This window comes from Chelonoidis abingdonii, chromosome 2, assembly GCF_003597395.2.
Source record: "Chelonoidis abingdonii isolate Lonesome George chromosome 2, CheloAbing_2.0, whole genome shotgun sequence".
NCBI lineage: Eukaryota > Metazoa > Chordata > Testudines > Testudinidae > Chelonoidis > Chelonoidis abingdonii.
In genome coordinates, this window is record NC_133770.1 from 20687883 (window position 1) to 20711799 (window position 23917).

At 40.3% G+C, this 23917-nt stretch overlaps 1 protein-coding gene across 7 annotated transcripts in view; it reads left to right on the plus strand.

Annotated features, from left to right (window-relative positions):
* The window catches only part of RBM33 (RNA binding motif protein 33), a 185594-nt gene that overhangs the window by 123527 nt on the left and 38150 nt on the right, over positions 1-23917 (plus strand). For 3 of the 7 annotated variants that reach the window (XM_075062195.1, XM_032775613.2, XM_032775615.2), the window contains exons 15-16: positions 1671-2312; positions 19984-20190. In XM_075062195.1, the coding sequence (XP_074918296.1) occupies positions 1671-2312; positions 19984-20190 (849 nt within the window). Of the gene's footprint in view, positions 1-1670; positions 2313-8227; positions 8759-19199; positions 19312-19983; positions 20191-23917 lie in introns of those variants that run through there. The other 4 variants (XM_032775616.2, XM_075062197.1, XM_075062196.1 and 1 more) reach the window with 4 other exon arrangements.

The window sequence follows — 23917 nt, forward strand, 5'->3', positions numbered from 1 at the left end:
TTTATAAGGCTAGGCTTACGGTTAGGTATCATCCCAACTTCCTGCCGAAAGTTTGTTTCTGAGTTCCATATTAAACTAATTTATTTATCTCCCAGTTTTGGTTGGGCTGTTCTGTAGTCATTGATTAAACAGAGTTCCTAATACCCGCCTCCAAACAGACAACTACTTAATAGTCATCAGGAGTGGAATCCATGTGGACAATCACTCAAAGAAGAAAGAATAGTTATCTTTTGGTTACAGTGTTTTTTTCGAAATGTGTTGTCCACATGAATTCCATGATTTCCCCACTGCTCCAAAGTCTTACTCCTCTGAATTGGAGAAGGAACTGTGGGGTATTTGCACCCATTCTGCCTCTTATGCCCTTGACTGGGGCTTAGGTTCAAAGACATCTAGGATACAGGCATGGCCCTAATGAACACTGCTTGGTACAATAATCCAATCTCACGTGCATACCCATATTTGAATCTGCATGGACAGTACATCTCAAAGAACAAATATGGTAAGTAACCATTCTTTACTGGGCACACAGATTGTTCGTGAAATACTTTAGTACCTTTTTATGGAAGACTTTACTGAAATGCAATGTGTTGTTATTTGATGAAAGCCTAATCTTATTTTATTTGGCAAATATTTCTGGTAAGTATAGCCTAAAATCAGAATGATCTGTTCATTGAAATAGTAAATTCATTGCTATAGGATTGAATAGGCAGATTGCTTTAAAAACAATCTTAAATCCATTTAAAATGGAATCTAATTCCATCAGGTATATTTTGTAATAAAATATGTGCATCCTGTTGAAGCAGCTATTTCAAAAGCGAGCTGGATCTTTTTTCATGAAGATAGGCATCTGCATTTCCTTAAGTGTTCCCTGTTTCTTATAGCTTCCTATAAGGACACTTTCTGCCATAGTTGTAGGACCTTTAGAAAGGTTATTTGACAGAGTATAATACTTTCAGAAAGGCTTAGGGATGGAATATTAAAGGCATTCTCTATATACCATTAATATTCCAACACTGCATGTGGCAACATTTTGATTCTGATGAGAGTGCATGAGTTCAAGGTCAGAGAGATTGACTTGTGCTGTTCATTATAACCAATTATTGTGTGACAAATGAGTTTGAGATCAGGCTGAAAATTCTGTAAGAAAAATCAATAGTTCTAATCAGGGCTTTTCAGGTCATTTACCACCCTACCTTTTGTTAGTTTGTCAGAAAAGAGAAAGATAAAACCTGTGTGACAGTGGATTGCCTCTGTATTGTTACTTTCCATTTGAAACATATTTTGATATCTTGAATTATATTAATAGTTTAATTGGTTTCAGAAACTTCTACAAGAGTTCCAATTTATAAGACTTCATTTTTAGTATTTTGATAAGATTTCCAAACTAGCAATATAGTGCCCCCCTTCCCCCCCCCACCACCCCCGCTCCAGGATGTAGTATATCTAATTCCTAAAACAAACTCAAGTTGCTTGTCTCTAATGAATAGCAGATCTTACAGGAAGATATGTCACTAACAGTTTTAGCACAATGTTGGGGTAATTTCAAAATCTCTTTTCAGAGTCATGCCATTATGACATCTTATAAAATAATAACTTCATGTTAGCTTTGACTAAACTGGACATATTTCACTATTTCAGTAAATGCTGTTCCTTTCCTTTCCTTTTTGTAGTTTCCTGATGAAGATGAAGAAACCAGATTATACCGCTTGAAGATAGAAGAACAGAAACGCCTAAGAGAAGAAATTCTGAAACAGAAGGAGCTGAGACGGCAGCAGCAGGCAGGTGCTAGAAAGAGAGAGTTACTTGAAAGACTTGCACAACAGCAGCAACAGCCTCCTACACAACAATCTTTCACACAGCAGGAAGAGGACTCATCAGAGTTTCCCACCAATGGAAATCCATTTATTGTCCATCCTGGTGCACAGGCCAGGCAAAATGTGAAAAATAGACTTCTTATTAAAAAGCAAGACATGGTAGTTGCAAATATTCAGCCCAAACCCACAGATTTCATGCAAGATGGGGCTAATATGCATTTTCAAGGACAGCAAGTGAAAACAGTGAAGCCTTTGAGACAAACTAGAACAGTACCACAAAGTCAGCTTCAGCCATCGCCAAAAGTATTACAAACAAAACCTGCAGCAGCTACAGCATCACTCACCCCAGGACAGACTGCTAGAGTGGCGTCGATACAAGGAAGGCCTCAGGAACTGAAACCTGGTGTGAAAAGGACTGTCATGCAACGGGCAAACACTGGTAGTGGAGATGGGCCCCATGTCAGCACCAAAGTGAGGGTGATTAAGTTGTCAGGAGGGGTAAGTTTCCAAGGCTCATCTATTTTTGTGGTGTTTTGTCATGGTCTTTTTTTGTGTGTTCTATCCAATGCAATTCTAAAATAGGAAAGGAATCTATTTTGAAAAGAAAACAGCAAATTCAACAGAACTAATAATGCATATTTCAGAAGATGATTTTCAGAGTTATAGACGAGTTATTTTTTAAAAAAACTTGTAGGAACAGAGGTTTGCTGTAATATATTGCACTGGAGTGGGGTTACCATTAAGTTTACATCACTGTTTCCTGAATAATATCTACTCATTTTGGGTGCTTGTAACTTGCACCTAAAAATTCTTCATCTGTGAATCTTTGCATAGAGCAGCAGTTCTCAAACTTTAGCAACCCGATGACCTCCATTTTGATTTAAAATTTTTTGCAGACCCCTAAATCCCCCACTCAGTCATAGAATATCAGGGTTGGAAGGGACCTCAGGAGGTCATCTAGTCCAACCCCCTGCTCAAAGCAGGACCAATCCCTAACTAAATCCCCAAATGGCCCCCTCAAGGATTGAACGCTCAACCCTGGGTTTAGCAGGCCAATGCTCAAACCACAGAGCTATCCCTCCCCCCAAGTCCTAGCCCCTTCCCCCAAGGCCCCATCCTTACTCCACCCTCGCCCCTCCTCTTCCCTGCCTCTTTTTGCCCTGTCCCCTGAGCGCACCCTGTCCTTGCCCCTCCCCCTCCTCCCCAGCACCTCCTGCACTCCACTGAACAGCTGTTCCACAGCGTGCAGGAGGCACTGGGAGGGAGGGGGAGGAGTTATCAGCCAGGCCAGCAGCCCCAGCCATGACTTGCCGAACCTCTGGAGTACCCTCGCAGACCCCATTTTAAGAAACCCTGGCACAGAGCATTTTGGCCCAGAAATGCTTTGATATATGGGAGAAAAGAATTTGTGTGGCTATTTTTAAGTTGGAGGGGTTCCCCCCGCCCCCCCCCCAAAGACGTATGCCCTGTCCATCATGCAGTTGAAACCAAACTAGCAGCCAATCATGTTTAAGCATGGCTGGAGCTAGCATAGTTGTCTGAACAGTGTGGGCAACCCTTTTTTCTTTGAGAACCATGTTACAAAACTGTGATATAAACAGAATTTGGGAGAGGAAATTTTGTACTAGGGACTAGATTGAAAATGCCACCATTTCACTTTTGTGTCTAAATCAGATGTATTTATCTTCTGACAAAGGGGTCCATTGTCTGCATTGGCCCCTGAGCACTGGTGGTGGTCCTAGTAGCATTGTATATTCACAGTGTTTTTCTGTATTCATCCAGCCAATATCTGTATCGGTGGTTTTCAACATTTTTCATTTGCGGACCCCTAAAAAATTTTGAATGGAGGTGCAGTGGACCCCTTTGGAAATCTTAGACATAGTCTGCAGACACCCAGGTATCCACGGATCACAGATTGAAAACCACTGATCTATATTAAATTTGATTTTTTTTTTTAATTGAAAAAAATAGGAGTGCAGAATAAGATGAAAATTCACAGGGTCAAACTACAAGGTTTTCCGAGAGACATCTGGCCCTTGCTTTGCCTTGTGCAAAAATATTTAAATATAAAAATCTTTCTGTGCTGTGGTACCTTTTAGGAGAGGGGCAATCTGAAAGAAATCTATACACTAATTGAGGAACCCACTAGAACTGCACTAAGCGACAAGCAGGTGGACATATTGAGTGTGTTAGCAGAGGTTGAACAGGACTTCAGTTACAGAAGTTTTCTCACTCTTCTCTCAAAATTTGATTTTGTTAAATAATAGAATTTAGCAAATAAGTAGCTCAGAATGTAGTCTTAGGTGCTCAGATACCTTGGTAATGAGCACCGTATACATATGCAAAGGGAGACAGATATCACTCTTGGTGTTTTTAAAAGGGAAGAGGAAATTAAAATGCTGGAGATACTAAAGTATTAAAGGTGACTACTTTTCATTAGGATTTTATTACATTACAAATTTCAAAATGTTTCAAATTGTATAGTTACACAGTGACTGTAAAGGTCCTCTTAACGTTTTTTTAAAGAAATATATTAGCATAATGGAAAGAATATGACTAATGAGGATCTGGTTAGAGTGGATGATGACTTTCTTCAGACATTGGTAGTAACTTTAGTCCGGTAGAAAGAGTAAATACCAGAAGTTGTAGGTAATCCCTTCTGTTGGACTAAATAAAAATATAATCATGCTTTCAGGAATCCCATTGGCCTGCAAGTAGTGTGACTGGCTTATTTTATTCTTGGTAATTCAACAAAAGCAATCTGGCCCCAACTTTTCTTTTTATCTGGTAAGACAAAACGTCAAGCTGCAACCCCATCCACCAGGGCATAGAGGTCTCCAGGGCAAATGATTCAGTGCCCAATGTAGCAAGTGTCATGAAACAGTTTTTTTTTCTTAATGTTCTCTTTTTCCAGCCGACCATAATTGCATTTTTTTTTTTTTTTTTTTTTTTTTTTTTACCAATTATACACTAAGGTTGCTTGCCATCAGATTTAGCCACATTAAATACATGTATCGTTCCTGCTGCATTGTATGCTATATAGACTTGCTCTTGTCTCTTGAAAATTCAGTTCATATCTGCAGGATTATCAGCATAGAATAGGTTGTCTGTGCATGGTATGTAGTTGCTTTTCCTTGTCACCATGGAATATTTGTTTTCTTTCAGACTATAGAAAAATGAAAGCAAGCGTTACCATTAGCTTTTTAACTCTGATCAAGTTGGTTAATTAATTTTTTGATAGTATGTCCGAAAGCTGAATCTATATTACTTTGTTCCATGTGCCACACAGAAAAAAGGGAAAATCTCTGCAACGGGGGCAATCTGGCCTATTTTGATGCTCAGTATATTAAAAAAGATTAACAAGTTTGAGAGGCCTGCAGACTGTAAGGATCTCAGATCCTGGTTTATAACTCTGTTTTTTAGTACTGCAGCATACAGCAGTTATTGCCAGACCTTTGAGACGCCCAGGTGCTGGTTTTTTGTTTTTTTTTTTAAAAGAACATTTACTCCCTAATTTTCCTTCCTCAGTCTAAATTAGGTTTGCATGACTTCCCTGCTGTCAGCCAGCAGAATATGCTTTGGCTCCTTTTATCTGTAAGCAGTGAGTTGATTCTGCAGTATAGCAGCCTCTCTGCTGCTGTCAAAACTACAAATCATTTATACTCATTTCCCTTTCTCTTTAATTTTTTGTGCAGACCAAGTCTTTAATGCCCATAGAATGGTGAGATTGTTACTGGTTAGGCACTGTGCAGGCTACTCTATGCAGCTGTGCCAGTGTATGTCAGTACCCATTTGAAAAGTCCTCTCTTTCAGCAGACTGGCAATAGTACTGAATAATGTAAACTAAACAGTTATCTAACAGGGAATGGACTGAGATCATGCTCATACCACCTTTTATCTAAACCGGCTTTGCTTTGCACAGGAGCTGTTGGCGAAAACTGTCTGCTCATTAGACTTCTCGCTGATACCGTGGTGGGTAGAACAGTTATAAAATTGGCATTATAGGCTAATGATGGGTTTTATTTAATCTCAAAGTAGCTGTGCCAAACTTGATTTCGCTTGTTAAGCAAGTTGTGAGTTTCTTGGTTCAGAATTACTTTCAGAGAACGGTGGCTCCTGCTGTTGAGTAAGGATACACCCCGGTGTGAGTCTTTATTTTGTGTGCAGCAAGTCCTTTACATAACTAGGTGTTAGGGTACTAGCTAGAGTATCTGACTCCAGGTATGCAATATCCCCATATCTCTGAATAAAATAAGATGACCCCTCAAAGTGGCTATGACTACACTTCGTACTCATGGGACGAATAGTCTTTTTAAAGAAGATTTCATGAAATTGCAATGTTTACCAATTAAGTATCCTCAAAAAAAGATACTTGCTGTCCAGTGTCACTGACGCAGTAAATCAGGGGTGGGCAGACTTTTTGGCCTGAGGGCCACATTTGGATGGAGAAATTGTATGCAGGGCCATGAATGTAGGGCTGGGGCAGAGGGTTGTGGTGTGGGAGGGAGTGCAGGTTGTGGGTGCGGGTGCAGTGTGCGGGAAGGGGCTCGGGACAAGGGTTGGGGTCCAGGAGGAGTGTGGGGTGCAGGAATGGGTTCACGGCAGGAAGTTGGAGTTCAGGGTGCAGGAGGGATTCAGGAGGCAGGAGGGGGCTCAGTGCAGGGGGTTGGAGTGCAGGAAGGATGTGGCAGGGGGCTCGGCAGGGAGTTGAGGGCTCAGGGTAGGAGTATAGGGTGCAGGACGGGGTACAGAGTGTGAGAGGGGGCTCAGCAGGGGTTTGCAGTGCAGGAGGGGGCTCAGGGCAGGAGGTAGGGGTGCAGGAGGAGCTGTGGAGTATGGGAGGGGTCTCAGGGCAGGGGGTTGGGGTACCGGAGGGGTGCAGCAGGGGGCTCAGGGCAAGGCATTGAGGGCTCAGGGCAGGGGATTGGGGATGTAGAGATGTGCAGCAGAGGGTTCAAGGCAGGAGGTTAGGGGGCTCAGGGCAGGGGGGTTGGGGTGTGTGGTGCAGGAGGGGTTTGGGGTACGGGGCCCTGCATTGCTTACCTTGAGCGGCTCCAGGGTAGCAGTGGGGCTAAGGCAGGCTCCCTACCTGCCCTGGCCCCACGCCGCTCCCAGAAGTGTCCAGCATAGCCAGCAGTGGCTCCTGGGGGTGGGGTGGGGTGGGGTGGGGTAGGTGGCTTTGCTGTGTGCTGCCCTCCCTGTGGGTACCACCCCTGAATCTCCCATTGTCCGTGATTCCCCATTCCTGGCCAATGGGAGCTGTGGGGAGCAGTGCCTGCACGCGAGGGCAGTGCACGGAGCCCTCTCCTAGGGGCATGGTGCCGGCCACTTCTGGGAGCATCGTGGGGCCAAGGCAGGCAGGGAGCCTGCATTAGCCCCACTGTGCCCCAGGGCTGGCAATCCCACAAGCCAGATCAAAAGTCCTGAGGGGCCGGATCCAGCCCTCAGGCCATAGTTTGCCCTCTCCTGCAGTAAATGCTCCAGTATGTGCCTGGCAAGCCTCAAGAAAAAGAAAGCAGAAGATGAACACTTCCTGTGTGTCAGACACTGCAATGTATTGCATGCCCTATCAGGGACTAGTCGTGTGATGCAAGGGGTTAATGCTAGAATTTATCCTTATTTATTTCATGTCATAGCTGTCATTTTTACCAGAATCCTAGTTCCTCAAACATTTTAAGGCCAACCCTTCCTTTCGTACCTCTAGATGAGCAAGGAGGAGTGCCTGTGTGAGTGGCTTTCTATTTTGATTATTCCCTTTCAGTCTTGGTAGTCCAAATATGCTTGGCAAGTTTAGTCAGTCTGATCTTTAGGACTTGAAGAGACAGTGGGATCAAGTGTTCAACAGATATATCTGATATCAGGGGTTTGCTTTTTTGCAGAGCTACACCACCTCTGTTGGCATAGCTTATCTAGCTTCTATCTTACTTTGTTGCACATCTTCAGGACATCACTTCGCTGTGTCTTGGTTACACAAGATCAGCATATTATTATCATGCTGTCCATGAGAAACAGTCTTAGATTTGTCTGGCTCAATCAGAGGCCTGATCTCAATACTAGATAAAGAACACAATAGGATTCAGACAGGATAAGATCTTGAAATGGTATTTTTTGGGAGGAAATACAGTAATAAATGGATATTTGTAGGCAGGCATAGTAGATACTTCAAAAAATATCTAGTGCAGTTGAAATCTGTAAATCCAATATCATAGAGCAGGAATGATCCTGGTCATGAGGGAGCAGGTTTGTACCCAGTGTTAGCCCTATATGTCTTAAGTGTTTAAAGGTTATACAAACTCTGCATGTTAGACGTGTCCATTGATTGGTCTGAAGTTCTGTTGGCATTGCATGATGTTTTTAAATCGTTGTTGTACCACTCAGTCATCTCATTTTGTTATTGGGTGATCTCTCCCTAGCCAAAGACTGGTCTTCCTTGCTCAAAGTGATATGTCTCAGCCTCTGTGGCCCGAAAATGCTGAATCTTATGCTGGACCAAGAATACACCACTCTTTGTCTGTGTGGGCCTTTTGTATAAGTGCACTAGTGGGCCTTTTGTATAAGTACCTATGTTCTGTTTGGATTAAAAGTGAAGTCTTAGATTTTCATGAGTTACAGCAACTACTGCCCGACACTGCATCTGAAAAGCATGACCGAAATAGCTGACAAACTATTTTGGTTGGAAATTCAGTGTGTAAGGATATATTCTTGGGTTGTGTAAAAAAGATTGAAGAGGGGAGCTAAAGGGCAGATAGCTTTGCTTTATTTAGGATAATGGTCAAGGAGGGAGGTAGTTGAACACTGAATTCTTAAAAATGGGAAAAAATGTTCTTGGTTTAGACAATCCTGTTGGATGATGTAAATTTATCTACTAAGATTTGCTTGATGATTGTATTTGTTTTGCTTGTATGTGTATTGTTCATTACAGCCAATAAAAATTGTGTAAATAATTTAAATTTCTATAGCGCCTTTCGTCCAAAGACATCAGAAGAGCTTATACAAATACTTATGTGGCAAGAAGTATATAGGGAACTTTCAACCCATATCTGAAATGCAGCTCTCAGGTGTGGAACATTAGAACATTAGCAGAGTACAGTAACATTATTTTCACAATGGGAGATGGCATCAGCATCAGTACTCATCCCCCACCATCTGAAAGAATGGTCTTGGGCACAAGTAAGGTCAGTGTGCATGTCATATTAGGTGTGCAGGCAAAAACTTAATGTAGGCCAGCATTTTATATTGCATCTTAATGCCTCTTTTTCACACTTACAACTCAGCACGAAAAGAGTGACACCCAAGAAGCTGCTCTAATCTAAACATCAAGGAGATTAAAACTCAGTCAAAGGTGATGGATGGGACAGACTTCCAGTATCTGTAAAATTTCAGTCTAGCAATATTTCTCAAATTAGAATGTTCCCTACTGAAAAACTCACTGAAATTCTTGCTCTGTAAAAGTACACTGTAAAGGCACAGGTTGGTGCAAAATATTGAAAACTATATAGGTGCCATTGGGGCATAGATTGATAAGGTTTGTTGAGGTGGAATAAGTCACGATTTTCAGAAGTCTTTTAGAGAGGGGGGTACACCTCTTATTGGGCTGGTACGAAAGGAGACATGAATTCACACATGGGCAAAGGAGCAGTTAATAGGAGGGCAGTGCAGGAGGAGACCAGGGCATAAAGGTAGGTGAGGTCAAGAGCAAGAGAAGAACTAGATGGCACTTTAAGAGAGGCTGGCAATCAAATCCTGACTAAAAGGAATCCATATTTAACGGGCTAAATTAGAATCTAATTTCACTGCAAATAACTTAGAGTATGTGCAAAATAAAATGCATCCTCTTATCAACCTGAGAACAGACCTTTAAAATTTAGTCAAAATTTCAATATACAATTGTAAGACTAGGTTTTTCATTGAATACTGTAAAAGCAGATTCCATCATTCCCTTAAAATTGTAATAGGCTTCTGCAGTTTAATTTTGGAATTTTATACTGTAAAACAGTTTCTCATGGTGGGCCTAATGTACATTATTGCAACATCAAGTAGTAGTTGGATTTCATGAGAGGAAATGATAGAGGAAGACCGTGACAGCGTAAGTAAAAATATGTCACTAATAGAAATCTTATTTTGAAGTGAAAATTGGTCAACATGGGGGATTATTGGAGTGGGAAAGGATGCAGATTTGTCTCATTTAAATGTAGTGACTCGAAGAGCAATGAAATGCTTTAATATAAAATGTTCAAAATTTAAGAAGTTAGAGGAGTTAGCCACTAATACAAGTATACCTCACGTCTAGAAGACACTCAAATGCAAATGGAGAACTAAATAACTGAATACCATCAGTGCCATGGAAAACATAATGCTAGAAGCTTGGGGCAGGACACTGCAAGAGTTGAACAAACAGATTTGTGTGGCCATAGCAGAGTGGTACGCACTGGGTTCCTGTTTTGGCTTGGTAAAGAAATTGTCAGTCTGCAGGGGTTTGCTCATCTAAGCATCTCTAAGGCTGCAAGATCCATGTGGCTGAAGAGGACGACATTAATGCAAATTAGAGAAACTTTTATTTCAAGTGCACAGCATCCCTGTGGGGGGATTACAGTGCAGCACTTCAGTGCAAACTGCTATTCATACCGCTCATTGTCCAAACTATGGTGCAGCGTAGATCAAGCTCAGAATGACTTTACTGTGAGGTGAGACATTATCTGAATCTCTTTCAGAGAGACAACTCTCAAATTAACAAGCATTGACTTTTCTTCCAAGGTTCTAGGTAGTTCTACTTACGGATGAATACCACAGTCTGTTGAAGACCCAACCAGGGTTATTGGTTGTGGATATAAAGCGAGGGGCACTTTCCTCCAGTTAAGTGGGTGCACAGTCAACAGTTTCTAGAAATGAGCATCCTGTAAGTTTTACTGTTCTTCATTTAAAAGGAAAAAGTATGAGGTGAGAATCCAACACCAATTTCATGTACATCAACAGTCAGAAGTACTTGCTGTTGACATGTAATATATAAGTGACTCACCAGCTTTTGATGTAGGCAAAAAGAAACCTTCAACTAAGCCAGGAATTTTAAGTTACAGGAAACTTGAACTAGAAAAATTAGGAATGAACTTGCCAACCTGGAAACTCCAGTCAGTTCAGAACATAGCAGCTTGTTTGCTCAGCAGCACAGTCCAACAAAAGCACATCATCCCAGTAATCTCTCTTCACTGGCTTTCTGTTGAATGCTGGTTCAAGTTTAAGATTCTGGTTTTCATGTTGAAAGTCCTGTGTTAGGATAGCTTCAAATATCAGTGGGACTGTTTCACTCTGTAAAGTAATGACCACAGTGACATTTCCACTAGTGTAGTGTCAAGATTGCAAGGAGGAGGCAGAGTTGCTTTTCCTAACGGAAGAGATCAGAATGACACATCTGGGCATGTTCAGAACCTATTCTGACCTATCTACTCCTGAAAAGCACACCAAAATCATGTTTTGAAATAAAACAAGCATCTTACAGAATGGGGGAAAGTGAAAGTTTAATCTTGTTGTGCTCACTTTAATGGTATGAGAACATAACAGTCATACACAATGGTCCATCTAGTCCAGTATCCTGTCTTCCCGCAGTGGCTGATTCCAGATGCTTCAGAGGAAATGAACAGAACCGGACAATTGAGTGATCCATCCCCTGTTGTCTAGTCCTAGCTTCTGGCAGTTGGAGGTTTAGGGATACTCAGGGCATAGAGTTGTGTCCATGACCATCTTGCGTCCATAGGGTTGTGTCCTTGATCTATCCTCCATGAATTTATCCAATTCTTTTTTTGAACCCAGTTATAATTTTGCCCTTCACAGTGGCCCTTGGCAATGAGTTCCACAGGTTGACTGTTCACCGTGGGAAGAAGTACTTCCTTTTGTTTTGTTTTAAACCTGCTGAATATTAATTTTGGTGTTCAGATATCTCAATGATGGGTGTGCTTTAAGAATCAAGATAAAAAAGCTGACTCACTTAGAGGGAGAAAGAACTACTTATAGAGGTTTTCCAATAGAAAAGCCTGACATGGAGATTTTCTTTGAAAGACGTACTGCACTACAGGAGAAACAAAATAGTGACCAACTTCTATGGTCTGGTAGCCCCTAGCATTTTGAATGGATGTTCTACCCCCAAAACAGGAATTTTCCTTGACAAACTCCTTATCTCCATCCAAAAAGGTGTGTCCCAATAGCAGATATGCGTACTACACACCATGTATTCTATGAAATATGTATTATGGGGCTTTCTTTACCTCTGCTAAAATAATAATGCCCAGTGTACTTGCTCTGAAGTGAACCTTTTCTCTTGCTTAAAACAGTGCATTGTTTTTGGTGGAAGGAAGTAGATTTTAAAATACAGACACTGTAACTCAGTGAAGGCTATGTACATAGCAAGTCTCAAACTTAGTTGATTTTACTGTATCTTTGCAGTTATATTTACATTTTATTGGGGAATTTCCCATACAACACTCAATAACTAAGAGGTTGAGTCTACCCTAGTAAAGGAAGTAGCGATAATTCACCATTTGTGCAGTTACTACAGTCATAGTAATGGCCAAAGCTGTAGCATAGATAAGGCTTTTGTGCCCTTTTACCGCTGTGCAGTTATGAACAACATACAAATTTCCAAGCAAGGAAATTTTCAGCCCACTTTTGAAGGAGGCATGCAAGGTATTCAGTACATCATTGCTTACTGAATGCCTGTCTGTAGTTTGACTGAAACATGTTTCCTTTTGTACTGAGCTGGAAAGGGAATGTGGTTATATTTTTCTGTCCATGTCGTTTTGTATGTTATGTCTGTGTATATTTGTTCTGAGTAAGCTGGCTTCATGATCAAAATTTTAAGAATCAAAAGAGGAAAAATATACATTTCCTCAAATATCCGCTTTAATGTTCTGATAAGAGTTAGAAAAGGTCAGTTCCTTCAATATAAATGGAGACTGCTTGATTGGTCACCCAGTTATTTGATTTCAGTGATACTTAATCTAACTTTGTGTCTGCTAGGTATATACTTTTCTTTTTGTGTGAGAGTAAATAGTTGGAACTTAGTTAATTTCTGTCTTAGATTGCTCATCAGTACTGAATTTCTCTCTTAACTAGAGATGGCTAGGATCCAATATGGTGGAGGGAGCAAAGTGGGAATTGTATTCAATCAATGTATTGTTGCTGTTCTTTCATTTAAAAAGTAATGACCAGCATCAGCCATGTCACAGTCAGGGAGAACACTGAACTTGAGTCTGAAGACTTCTGCCACTGACTTGTGTGATATTTGGTAATTATGCCTTATGCCTTAGCTTCCCAATCTTTAGAATGGGAAACATATTTGCCATCTTTGTACAGTACTTTCAGTATCTATAGATAAAAAGTGCTACATAAGAGTTTCTTTTTGTCCAACTCCTATTGTTCTGGTAATACTGTTGATAAATGTCCTGAACTATTGATTAGTGGTTTTCCTTACATTTTAGCGTAGCTATCAGTGGTTTTGCTTTGTTTTTACAGTGTTTATTTTTGTGTATCACACTGCTGTGTTAGCATCACAGTCTGCTATGTGGACTTTAGTCTTTTTGATTGTAACCCATTGTAGTATAGATTTAAAATCTATTTCCACACAGAGACCTATATACTGTAGATATATGATAAAATATAGTGACTATCTTCTGGCATTGAAGGAGGATGACTTTAATGATCTAATAGATATTTTCTCTCTTAACTGCTGTGATCTATAAAGTGACTTTTTTCTGGAAATACTGACTTTTAAACTGCATATGGAGTTTTTATTTCCCCCCCCCCCCCAGGAAAATCAATTACAAAGACCATCTGGGGCTTTGAGGTTTTCGGGGTAAGATTTAAGACTTCATCTTTTGCCACATGCTCTGTTTGAATTATGTTGTATGTTAAACAAATAGACCCACAGAATGAGGTGAGCATATTAGAACCTCTTTTGTTGTTGTTGCCTCTGTTTTTATGCATGTGATACTTAAAGTAAATAACCTTAGGTTGATTTGTGAAGTGCTTTTGCAGCATGCACATCCATTTACTGTTGGGTGATTTTTGAATTAGCTTTTTAAAGATTACATGGATAGACGCAGCATTGTAGTAGTTAATAGAAACCTGTGCAGTGAGGTCTATGGGCTGCAAGATCAGTAACAGTGCGGGTGACAGTGAAGTATGGCCTTATCGAAAGGAGAATGCATAAGAGGCTGCCCTGGGACACTGCACCACTGTCCTGTGTATCCTGACAATGTTATCTGTCCTCTCAGTACGGAGTATCAAATGTCTGTCTTGAGTATAGAAATTAATTTAATGTCACCTGAAGACATGCAATTAATCTTTTAGAGGTTTTCATAATACCTTTACAGAAAGAGTTGCCAGTTTGGCGGATTTGGATTTTGGGGTTTAGCAGAAGATAAGGAAAATTAATTTTTCATCAGGGTTAATACAAGCTAGCAGGGCCACAAAGGCTGAGAAAAATGGTTGGGGAATTTGTCAAGTGTTGTCACTCTGGAATAATGCTGCTTAACGTCTGATAGGTGTAATCAAGAGTTGAGATTTCTATAGAGAGGGATTAATCAATTTGCTCACTACAGAATGCAAGTTGGTGATATCGCTCCTTCATGGGGTTTAAGAATGAAAATAAGATTTGATCTGTCAAATTGCAAGAAGCGCTGACAGTATCAATAGGCATTTTTATCAGTACATTTTTAAAGCATTTGTTATAAATAAATTTGTCCTGCTAATGTCGGTGGCAAACAAACTTCATCTGTATTGTAAAACTGTCATAACATCCCTGATAGAGTACAATGCCTTAGCTTACTAAATTCAGGCACTCCTCTTTAAAAAAAAAAAACAAAAAAAAAACAAAAAAAAAAAACCCACTCCCTTTATAGAACTCATTTTATATTCAGTTAAGACAGGATGACTTTTAAATTTCTGAAGATGCAAAGAATTGATAAAATAAACAATTGAAATATTATATAGCGACCATTTTGAAATGTGGTCGTAATCTGTATCTGACAAATCTGTTTTAAAATCACTGGCATGCATGAATGAAATGATTTCTGTTCATTTCACTGTTTTAGAATACTTTGCAAATATGTTCTTTAGCATTCGAAGTTTGAAAAAAATATTCATAATATAGACCAAATCCACTTGCTCATTCCTTTTGAGTTTCCATTTTTAAATTATATTCAGTATTTAGAACTAGTAGGATTTTTATGTCAGGTGACTTTTAACAGCAGATTTTCTTTGGCAAATAACCAGTTTCCCTTGTGTTCCAAAGGCTTTCAGGTGAACAGATAGAACTCTTGCTACGCATAGCAGCTTTTGTCATGACTGCCATTTAAACCCAGTATTTCAGGGTTTTGACCAGAAATGTTCACGCCTGACTAATTTAGCAATTGGGGAACAAGCCTTAGATAAAACTTGATAATTCGAATTGTGAAGGGGAAAAATGGTTTGTGCTTTAGAGTTTAAGGGGCATCCAGTATCTCAAGAAAATATTTTTTCATTATTGGTATTTAGACAAAGGGTGAACTTTTCCCCTGGGCAGAAGCCGTTCACCACTTAAATCATCCCAATTAAGTCCTCAGTATAGATTTTAAATATAGGATTTGTAGTATAGGATTTAAGTGGATTTGTGGTCCATAGCCATGTGTTAGCCATGTAGATGGGGTAAATTTCACCTGAAGTGTCAAAACTTTGTGCATCAAATTGTCTATAATAGAGTAAATGAATGATAGACGTCTCTTTGCAAGATCTGGTATTAAAATACATATCCCAAAAATCAAGTGTTTTTATGAACTTTTTAAAAATCAAAATAGATTTTGAGGACAAAAGTTAAAATGATGGCTGGACCTGCTTGCCCCTTTCTTTTACCCTGGGTGTTAAAAACTTTTAATAAATCAAAAATAGGCTGGTGAAAAGTGTTAAAAAAAACCAGAAAATTTGTGAAGTTGTCAAATTTTTATTTTTGCTTTCAAGAAAAATCAACAAAAATTAAGAGACTTAACAGCTATACTAGGGTATACTAGAGACACTAGCATCTCAAGCTTATTCTTCTACAAGCTGTGGGCCTGATTCTTCAACAGCTCAACCACCTGCTCTGGCCCAGGCATCACAGAATCTAGCATCAAGTAGAATTCAACACCACCACCCTCTTCTATCTACCATTTTACCATAAACCAGAGAACCTTTCCCGATTTTAATATGCAGATTAAAAGTTCCACTACTGTATGTATTGTTTGCCCTCGAGATCCCACGTTAATGTTTCCCCTGGAAGGAGAATTGGAAGCCAGCATGTGTATTATGTTTTACATTTTCCTTTGTAGGTAGAACGCAAAAAATTATTGAAGTTGATGCTATATCCCCATCAGGGATAAGTGATCTGTTAGTTACTTTTGTAGCATGAAGTCCAAATGTTCCGACTCTGAAATATGTGTAGTTGATGTATCACAGTGGGTCTCAACCTTTTTTTACCGGTGACCCCTTTCACATTGCAGGCCTCTGAGTGTGACCTCCTCATATAAGTTAAACACACTGTTTAATATATTAATCACCATTATAAATGCTGGAGGCAAGTGGGGTTTGGGGTGGAGCTTGACAGCTCATGACCCCCCATGTAATGACATTGCGACCCCCTGAGGGATCCCAACCCCCAGTTTGAGAACCCCTGAAGTATCAGCATTACTGGCTTAGTTTTTTAGACTTAGAACTTCTGGAAACTGACATTGATTGTGTCCAATGTAAGGAATTGGACATAAAGCATGATGTGGGTAATTATTCTAATATTTGAACTGTGATATAAACATATTAACACATACACTTTGTTCATCTTCACCTTGAGCTACCTTTTTTGGCTTGGATAATATGTCTTTGATCAGCTGTGTCTGTAACAAACTGAAATGAATAGTACTAAGACAAATTCATTTTACAAGCCTTTGCTTGCTTGCTCCTGGACAAGTGCTGACCTGGCAGCAATATTTGCGCTTGAACTCCCCAGAGAAAGACAGTGATACCATCTTAAGTTAAAATCTTGAATAGTTATGCAAAGAAAAAAGAGAGAACTTGTTGCTGGCTTACAATGAACTGGGGGTGGCACTGTTGGCCCTTAAGCTTCCAAATAGTTTTAATGCACACGTCTCTTTCAAGAATGAATGCTGTAGATCACTCTCATCACATGCATGGTGCTCCTGCACTGTGACTTCCAAGCCAATAGAAAAGCAATAACCATATGGGCTTGCATAGGGAGCTGTGGAAATCCTAAATATTTAGAACAAGGCTATAAAAATAGATTTTGAATGCAGCTGCCCTTATTTCTCCTTTGCCAGGGTCAGTTGTGGGTATCACTTCTCTTTCTTTTGCTTTCACATGTATTTGAGTTAGTGAGCCTTCTTCCATTTTTTATAACTTTTCATTTTTCTCTAAGTAGTTTAAGCTTAGTAAAATTTTTAGATAATTCCCCATTGTTGGGGCTTTAGCGATTACAGTTCTGCAAGACTGTGAAGCAGTGTTGCTGCCTTAGAATTACTCCATGCCATTAAAGATTTTGTATTGCTTTAATTCATTTTTCAGTCTGGTCAGTTTCATTGTGTGATATATGGGCCCAGGAGTTAACCATTGGTCTTTCCTGGGTCTTTTAAACAGGCCTATTTGAAGAGGTGTATGGTGTCTGATTCTAAAATATCCATGATGCATCAGCATGCCAGATACTGCCTCTTGTATATCTGGATTTCTCACACTCTGAGGTAGTGTTTTCTATATATAGGGTTCATCTCTTGGACTTTTAAGAAAAGAGAGCAAAGTATAAGTCTCTCCCCCCATCCGTCCTCCCCCAGCAGGCACTTAACCATCAGGTCAGGCTTTATCAGTCCTGATTCTTGCATCTGGAGCCATCTTAGGATCCTAGTTTCTCACTTCTGTGTTCATGATGGCATCATAATTTTCTAGCTGCCGTAATGTTTGATTCAAGATCTTTAAGATATCCAAGATATTTTGGTTTTTTTGCTTAAAAAAAAAAGTCAGCTTTGATAATCTGAAGTATTTGCTTCATTTTTTTTGCCCGCATCAGAGTGCATTTGTCAGGCATTTCAGCCAACATACAAGAGGAGTTTGAAAAGAGAATCTACCTGATCTTGAATGTTTTTCTGGTATAAAACCAGTAAGAAGAGTGAGCAAGTTATGAGTTTCAATTAATTATTTTCCTTTAGAGTATCCCTTGAGATGAAATCCTCAATCATGATTTTATCAAAAAGTTACTGACTTTCAGACTACATAGACCTGTTGCTCTTCCCAAAACCTCGTATATTGTCTGTCCTGATCAGTAAGAAGTTGGCATGTTAGGATGAAACCCTTCTGTTAATTTTCCAAGTTATTCATAGATTTTGCTGACATGTCAAAAAGAGGGAGGAAAGGGAACTGTGAGAACAAATGTTTTCAAAATAGATTAGATTTTGTATTCAATCCCATTCTAGTTTAAAAACTCAGTTCATTCTACAAAATGGGATAATTTATGGCAATTAACATGTTTGTTTCGCAGAAATTTGTGAAACCAGTTTGTGTATGTGTATACATTTGTGCATCATGACACCCTGGTTGGTACTTGATTGCAGTGATTGTTATGGGTGAGTTAGGCAGTTCTGTTTTAATCATCTGACTTCCTCCAGGGGTTGGGCACTAATCTCCTAGATTGGGAATCTACAAAGGTAATTCCGAACAGAGAGAGACTGTTTCCCAGTAACTACTGTTCCAGTCTTAATACCTCTGCTCATCCACCCTCTCCGTCCTCTTTCCCTTCTTCTTTGAGACCTTCTGTAGATTCTTTGAATTAGCGAAAGAAACTGAGTAGTTAATGCTGCGGGGCCCTTCAGTTACCTTGGTCTTCTAGAATATTCAGATCAGTGAGTGGGTGCTCACGCAGCCATGACAGGCACTAGGTGCCGCCGGCCTCCTGTTGTGTCTGTGCATCTCTCAGTGGTTGAGTTAGGAGTTCTGTGGGAAATGAGTGTTCTGAGTGTGGGTCTGCAGAGGCAATATATACTCAAGCATAGTTACTGGTGAGTAGCCTTTTCTCTACTATTCTGTAACAGATATTGAGTGTTTTGACGGGTCCCCTTAAGCAGTTAATATGCTGCATAGCATTGCCAGCTAGATCCTCCATTTGAAACACTTTGTAATTGTGAGGCTGCCTAGTGCCTTCTCAGGTTTCCATAGTAGACTAATTATGTTGTCGCTTGCTGTATGTAATCTTCAGAAAATTGTGTACGGTGACTGTAAACTTGGCCATATCTGATCTGGGAAAGGTGGACATGTATCCATGTGAGAGAATCACTGGTTCCTTGGGTGGAAGTAGCTGAGCCTTTGCACACTTTTACTCTTTTCTTCCAGGCTCCTCTCTTCTACCTCGCCTCTCATCCCAAGCTTGAATTTCAGAATCAGCTCGTTTTGGGAAGACTGTAGTACTTCCATATATGACTTCAGTGGCTGAGACAGGGACATGGTTTGTCACATCTGTTGTTGTTTTTATTTTTTTTTAAGGGAGAAAAAATAAAAACACTTGGAGGAGAAAACTACTCTAATATTGGTCATCGTTAGCGGGGAGAAGACTACATAAAAACTTATTTTGGCTATAAATAGGCAGCATAAAGATGCACTTAATAAAAATCACCAACCTTTAGTCTTGGAAGGTTTGCTTGGTTTGAAAGATGCATAACGGTTCAGACTGCTTCCTGATTCGTTCAGACTGCTTTGCCGCCCTTCTCTAGTCTAGAATATATGTCCCTTTTAAAAATGTAGTTAGCGGAATGTAAACGTATAGCCTGAAAAGCTGGATTGTAGTGAAGAATGAATAGGTGAGTCCTTGGATAAATAATAGGACATTTTCACAGTCTACTGAAAGGAAGCAATTGAAAAACATGGTAAATTTATCATACCAGATGTAGTATTTTGTACTTCCTGCATTATGGATTGTGTAACTAAATATAGTTCGTAGCTGAAATGTGTACCATACACCGTTCTCTTGCAGACACTAGTTTGATTTTAGTATGCAAGTATGTGTTCTTCTAATTCTCTGTGCGCTAACAAAGTTCTTCTCCACAGCACGTCTCACAGGCAGTGAATGTTTGCATTGAGTAGATAGGTACTGAACAGCATGTTCTGGTTTTGATTTCAGCAGGAGGGGGAGAATGTTGGCTTTGTGCAGCCAGAGGGCCAGCCCCAACGCCTCCAACAACCTCCAGAACTGAGACAGCAGCCAGTGCGGAAGGTCACATTGACAAAGGGACCACTCCAGCAACAGCAGCAGCAGCAGCAAACTCAAATACATTCAACAGTTCCACAAGGGGTCAAAAACATCCAAGGGATTCATCCAGCTAAAAAGGTGATTTTCAGATGCATTGTTGCTGCTAGGATCTGTATTATCTGTTGAATGTGTTGCCATATTAATGTTAGCATTGTTTAAGAAATAACGAGAATCCTTACCAACACTGAAGAAATTTAAACTGTATCTGCCCAGGTAAAGTTATTAATGGAAGACTGGATGACTCAGAAAATTGATAAGAGGATATAAAGCTTTTAACCTACAGGATACTTGTTTGAATCCAGCCAAGGTTGGTAATGCCTGAAAGTTGTTCCGATCTCATTCAGTCCAGTATTCCAGTGGAGGAATATTCACGACTTGAAAATCATTATCACAACTGACAGTGCTTTTTGGCATTATGAGTAGAGATGTCAAAGATCGAATGAATACTGTTTCCTCCTAGAAGCATTCCCAAGTTAGGCTACTTAGGGCTTGTCTACACTACCGTGCGGGGTCCATCTAAGATATGCAACTTCAGCTACATTAATAGCATAGCTGAAGTCGACATACTTAGATCTGCTTACCACGGTGTCTTCTGCAGTAAGTTGACAGTTGACACTCTCCCGTTGACTCCGCTTGCACTTCTCGTTCTGGTGGAGTACCAGAGTTGATGGGAGAGTGCTCAGCGGTCGCTTTATCGCAAAATGGACCCCTGCTGAATTGATCGCTGCCCGCCGATCCAGCAGGTAGTTTAGACAAGCCTTTATTCTGTGTAAATGTCTGGTGGACAAAGGATTAGCACTGTCAGGGTGGTATTTTCCACTAGGATTATAGCTATAAATTAAATGTTTACAACAGTTTTCTCTATTAAAAATTAAGCATGTTAGATATATCTCCATATTAAAAAAACAGAGAACTGGAAGGGACCTTGAAAGGTCATCAAGTCCAGTCCCCCTGCCTTCACAGCAGAACCAAGTACTGTCCCTGACAGATTTTTGCCCCAGATGCCTAGATGGGTCCCTCGAGGATTAAACTCACAACAAGTTCTACTCAAACCTATGTCTGTATTAAATCCTGAAACACTAATAAAGTATGAGATAGTGGCTGTAATTTTTCCAGAGTACCTCTGGCATCTTAGTGCTTTCTGGTTCATGTGTTAGACTATATTAGATGCTACTGCTATACCGTATAACCCTTTGTGAAAACGTTCTCCCTTCAGCACAGAATAAGTATTTGGACCTCCACTAACATAAACATTTGTAAATGGAGAATACTGGGACAAGGAACCTTTATGGGGTGGCCAGTAAAATAGTACTTTTGTGAGGTATAGAGTTCTTCTTATTTTTCTTCCATGCTATGACTTTTCTATTTTGGACTCAAACAAGGAACACCCCTCTAGTACTGAATATTCTATAGTTGATTCAGGTTTGTGTAATTTTTTTTTTTTTTTTGGCGGAGATGTGGGGGGAGCTTAAAGTCGGCTATTGGTACATTTCTGAAAGGATCTCAGCACCTCTTGTGTAACAATAGCAGTATGGAGTAGGCCATTAAAATTGACCTCCAAAGCAAACACAAAAATTCAATTCAGAACACATTTGCTGAATTATCCACTAGCAAGGCTCTCAAAGGCACTCAGCACATAAGTAAGTTTTAACCATTTTTAAATTAATCCCTATTTGTGTGATCTCCTTGGTACTGTCATCTTCACTGAAGCGATCCCATAAGTCAGTGGTTGTCAAACTGTGGGTCGGGACCCCAAAGTGGGTTGTGACCCTGTTTTAATGGGGTCACCAGGCCTGGCATTAGACTTGCTGGGGCCCAGGCCCGAAGCCAAAGTTTGAGCCCCACTGCCCAGGGCTGAAGCCGAAGCCCAAGGGTTCAGCTATGGGAGGTGAGGCTCAGCCTTCGGCTTCAGCTCTGGGCAGCTGGGCTCAGAATACAGCTCCTCATCCGGGGCTGAAGCCCTCAACATTCAGCTTCAGCCCCCACCCCACGATGGCTCAGACTTTAGCTTTGCCGCCTTCTCATACCCCAGCTCGGGGTGGCAGGGCTCAGGCTTTGGATTTGCCGCCCCACCTGGGGTGGTGAAGCTCAGGCTTCGGTCCCCCTTCCTCAGGTCATATATTAATTTTTGTTGTCAGAAGGGGGTCATGGTGCAATTAATTTTGAGAAACACTGCCAGGATATACGAGTCTACTATATCACAGGTACCAGAAATTTCTTTGCAGTCTATGGTATTTGTAACATCACAAACTAATACATTCTCTGTTGTGAACCAGAAATTGCCAAGATAATTTTAGAGGGAAAATATATTTTATTTTTTTTAATTAATGGAATTACTTCTGTGCTTGTCCCCTACCCTCTGGGGAATGATGGCATTCACCACATGAAACTAAGTTAAAGCAAAACAAATATGTACTTGCAGTTCACCTAAGTTGAGCCAAACATTGCACTGCCTACTATGCTGGAGCCTTCTGCCTTTGCTGCAGAGCATTTCCTGTTCTTTAAGGAGAATTATCTTGAATACCTTTGAGTTCTTGAAAATTTCAGAAGGAGCAGGACTTGGAAGACATTTCTCCTGAGAATAGGAGTTATTTCATAGAATCAGAACTGGAAGGGACCTCGAGAGGTCATCTAGTCCAGTCCTCTGCATTCAAGGCAGGACTAAGTATTATCTAGACCATTCCTAACAGGTGTTTGTCCAACCTGTTCTTAAAAATCCCCAATTATGAAGATTCCACAACCTCCCTAGACAATTTATTCCAGTGCTTAACCACTCTTGACAGGAAGATTTTTCCTAATATCCAACCTAAACTGCCTTACTGCAATTTAAGCCCAGTGTTTCTTGTCCTATCTTCAGAGGTTAAGAACAACAGATTTTCTCCCTCTTTCTTGTAACAACCTTTTATGTTCTTGAAAACTGTTATGTCCCCTCTCAGTCTTCTCTTCTCCAGGCTAAGCAAACCCAATTTTTTCAATCTTCCGTCATAGGTCATGTTTTCTAGACCTTTAATCATTTGTTACTCTTCTCTAGACTTTCTCCAATTTGTCCACATCTCTCCTGAAATGTGGCACCCAGAACTGGACACAGCACTGCAGTTGAGGCCTAATCAGTGTGGAGTAGAGTGGATGAATTACTTCTCGTGTCTTGCTTACAATACTCCTGCTAAAACATCCCAGAATGATGTTTGCTTTTTTTTGCAACAGTGTTACTGTTGACTCATAACACCTCTACCTCCATATAACGCTGTCCTCAGGAGCCAAAAAATCTTACCGCGTTATAGGTGAAACCGCGTTATATCGAACTTGCTTTGATCCACCAGAGTGTGAACCCCCCCCCCACCCCCCAAGCGGTGCTTTACCGCGTTATATCCAAATTTGTGTTATATCGGGTCGCGTTATATTGGGGTAGAGGTGTGTTTAGCTTCCTCAAAAGCTCTTAGTCTTCTGATGTTCACTATATTTGCCAGAGACAGTTGAAGAATTAAGCTCAAGAACTGGTGTAATGCTGCTAGACATTACCTTCTGTGCTGTTTCATCTTGTCCTGCCAGCCAGGGTTAATATTAGGATATTTAGTTTTAGTAGTTAAGTATGTTTCTAACAGTGACTCAAGACCACATGCACTGTGCATCAAATTAAACATGAATTCTACAGCAAGAACCCCAGAATAATTCACACTTCCCTGTTCCCTGTAGCTTTGATCCCTTCGTCCAGTCCAGTGTAATCAGTAGTGTTTTTATTCCTCTGATGTTCAGTTTTTGTGCTGTTCCCAAATTAAACAATGTTTGACCGTATCTACCCCAACCT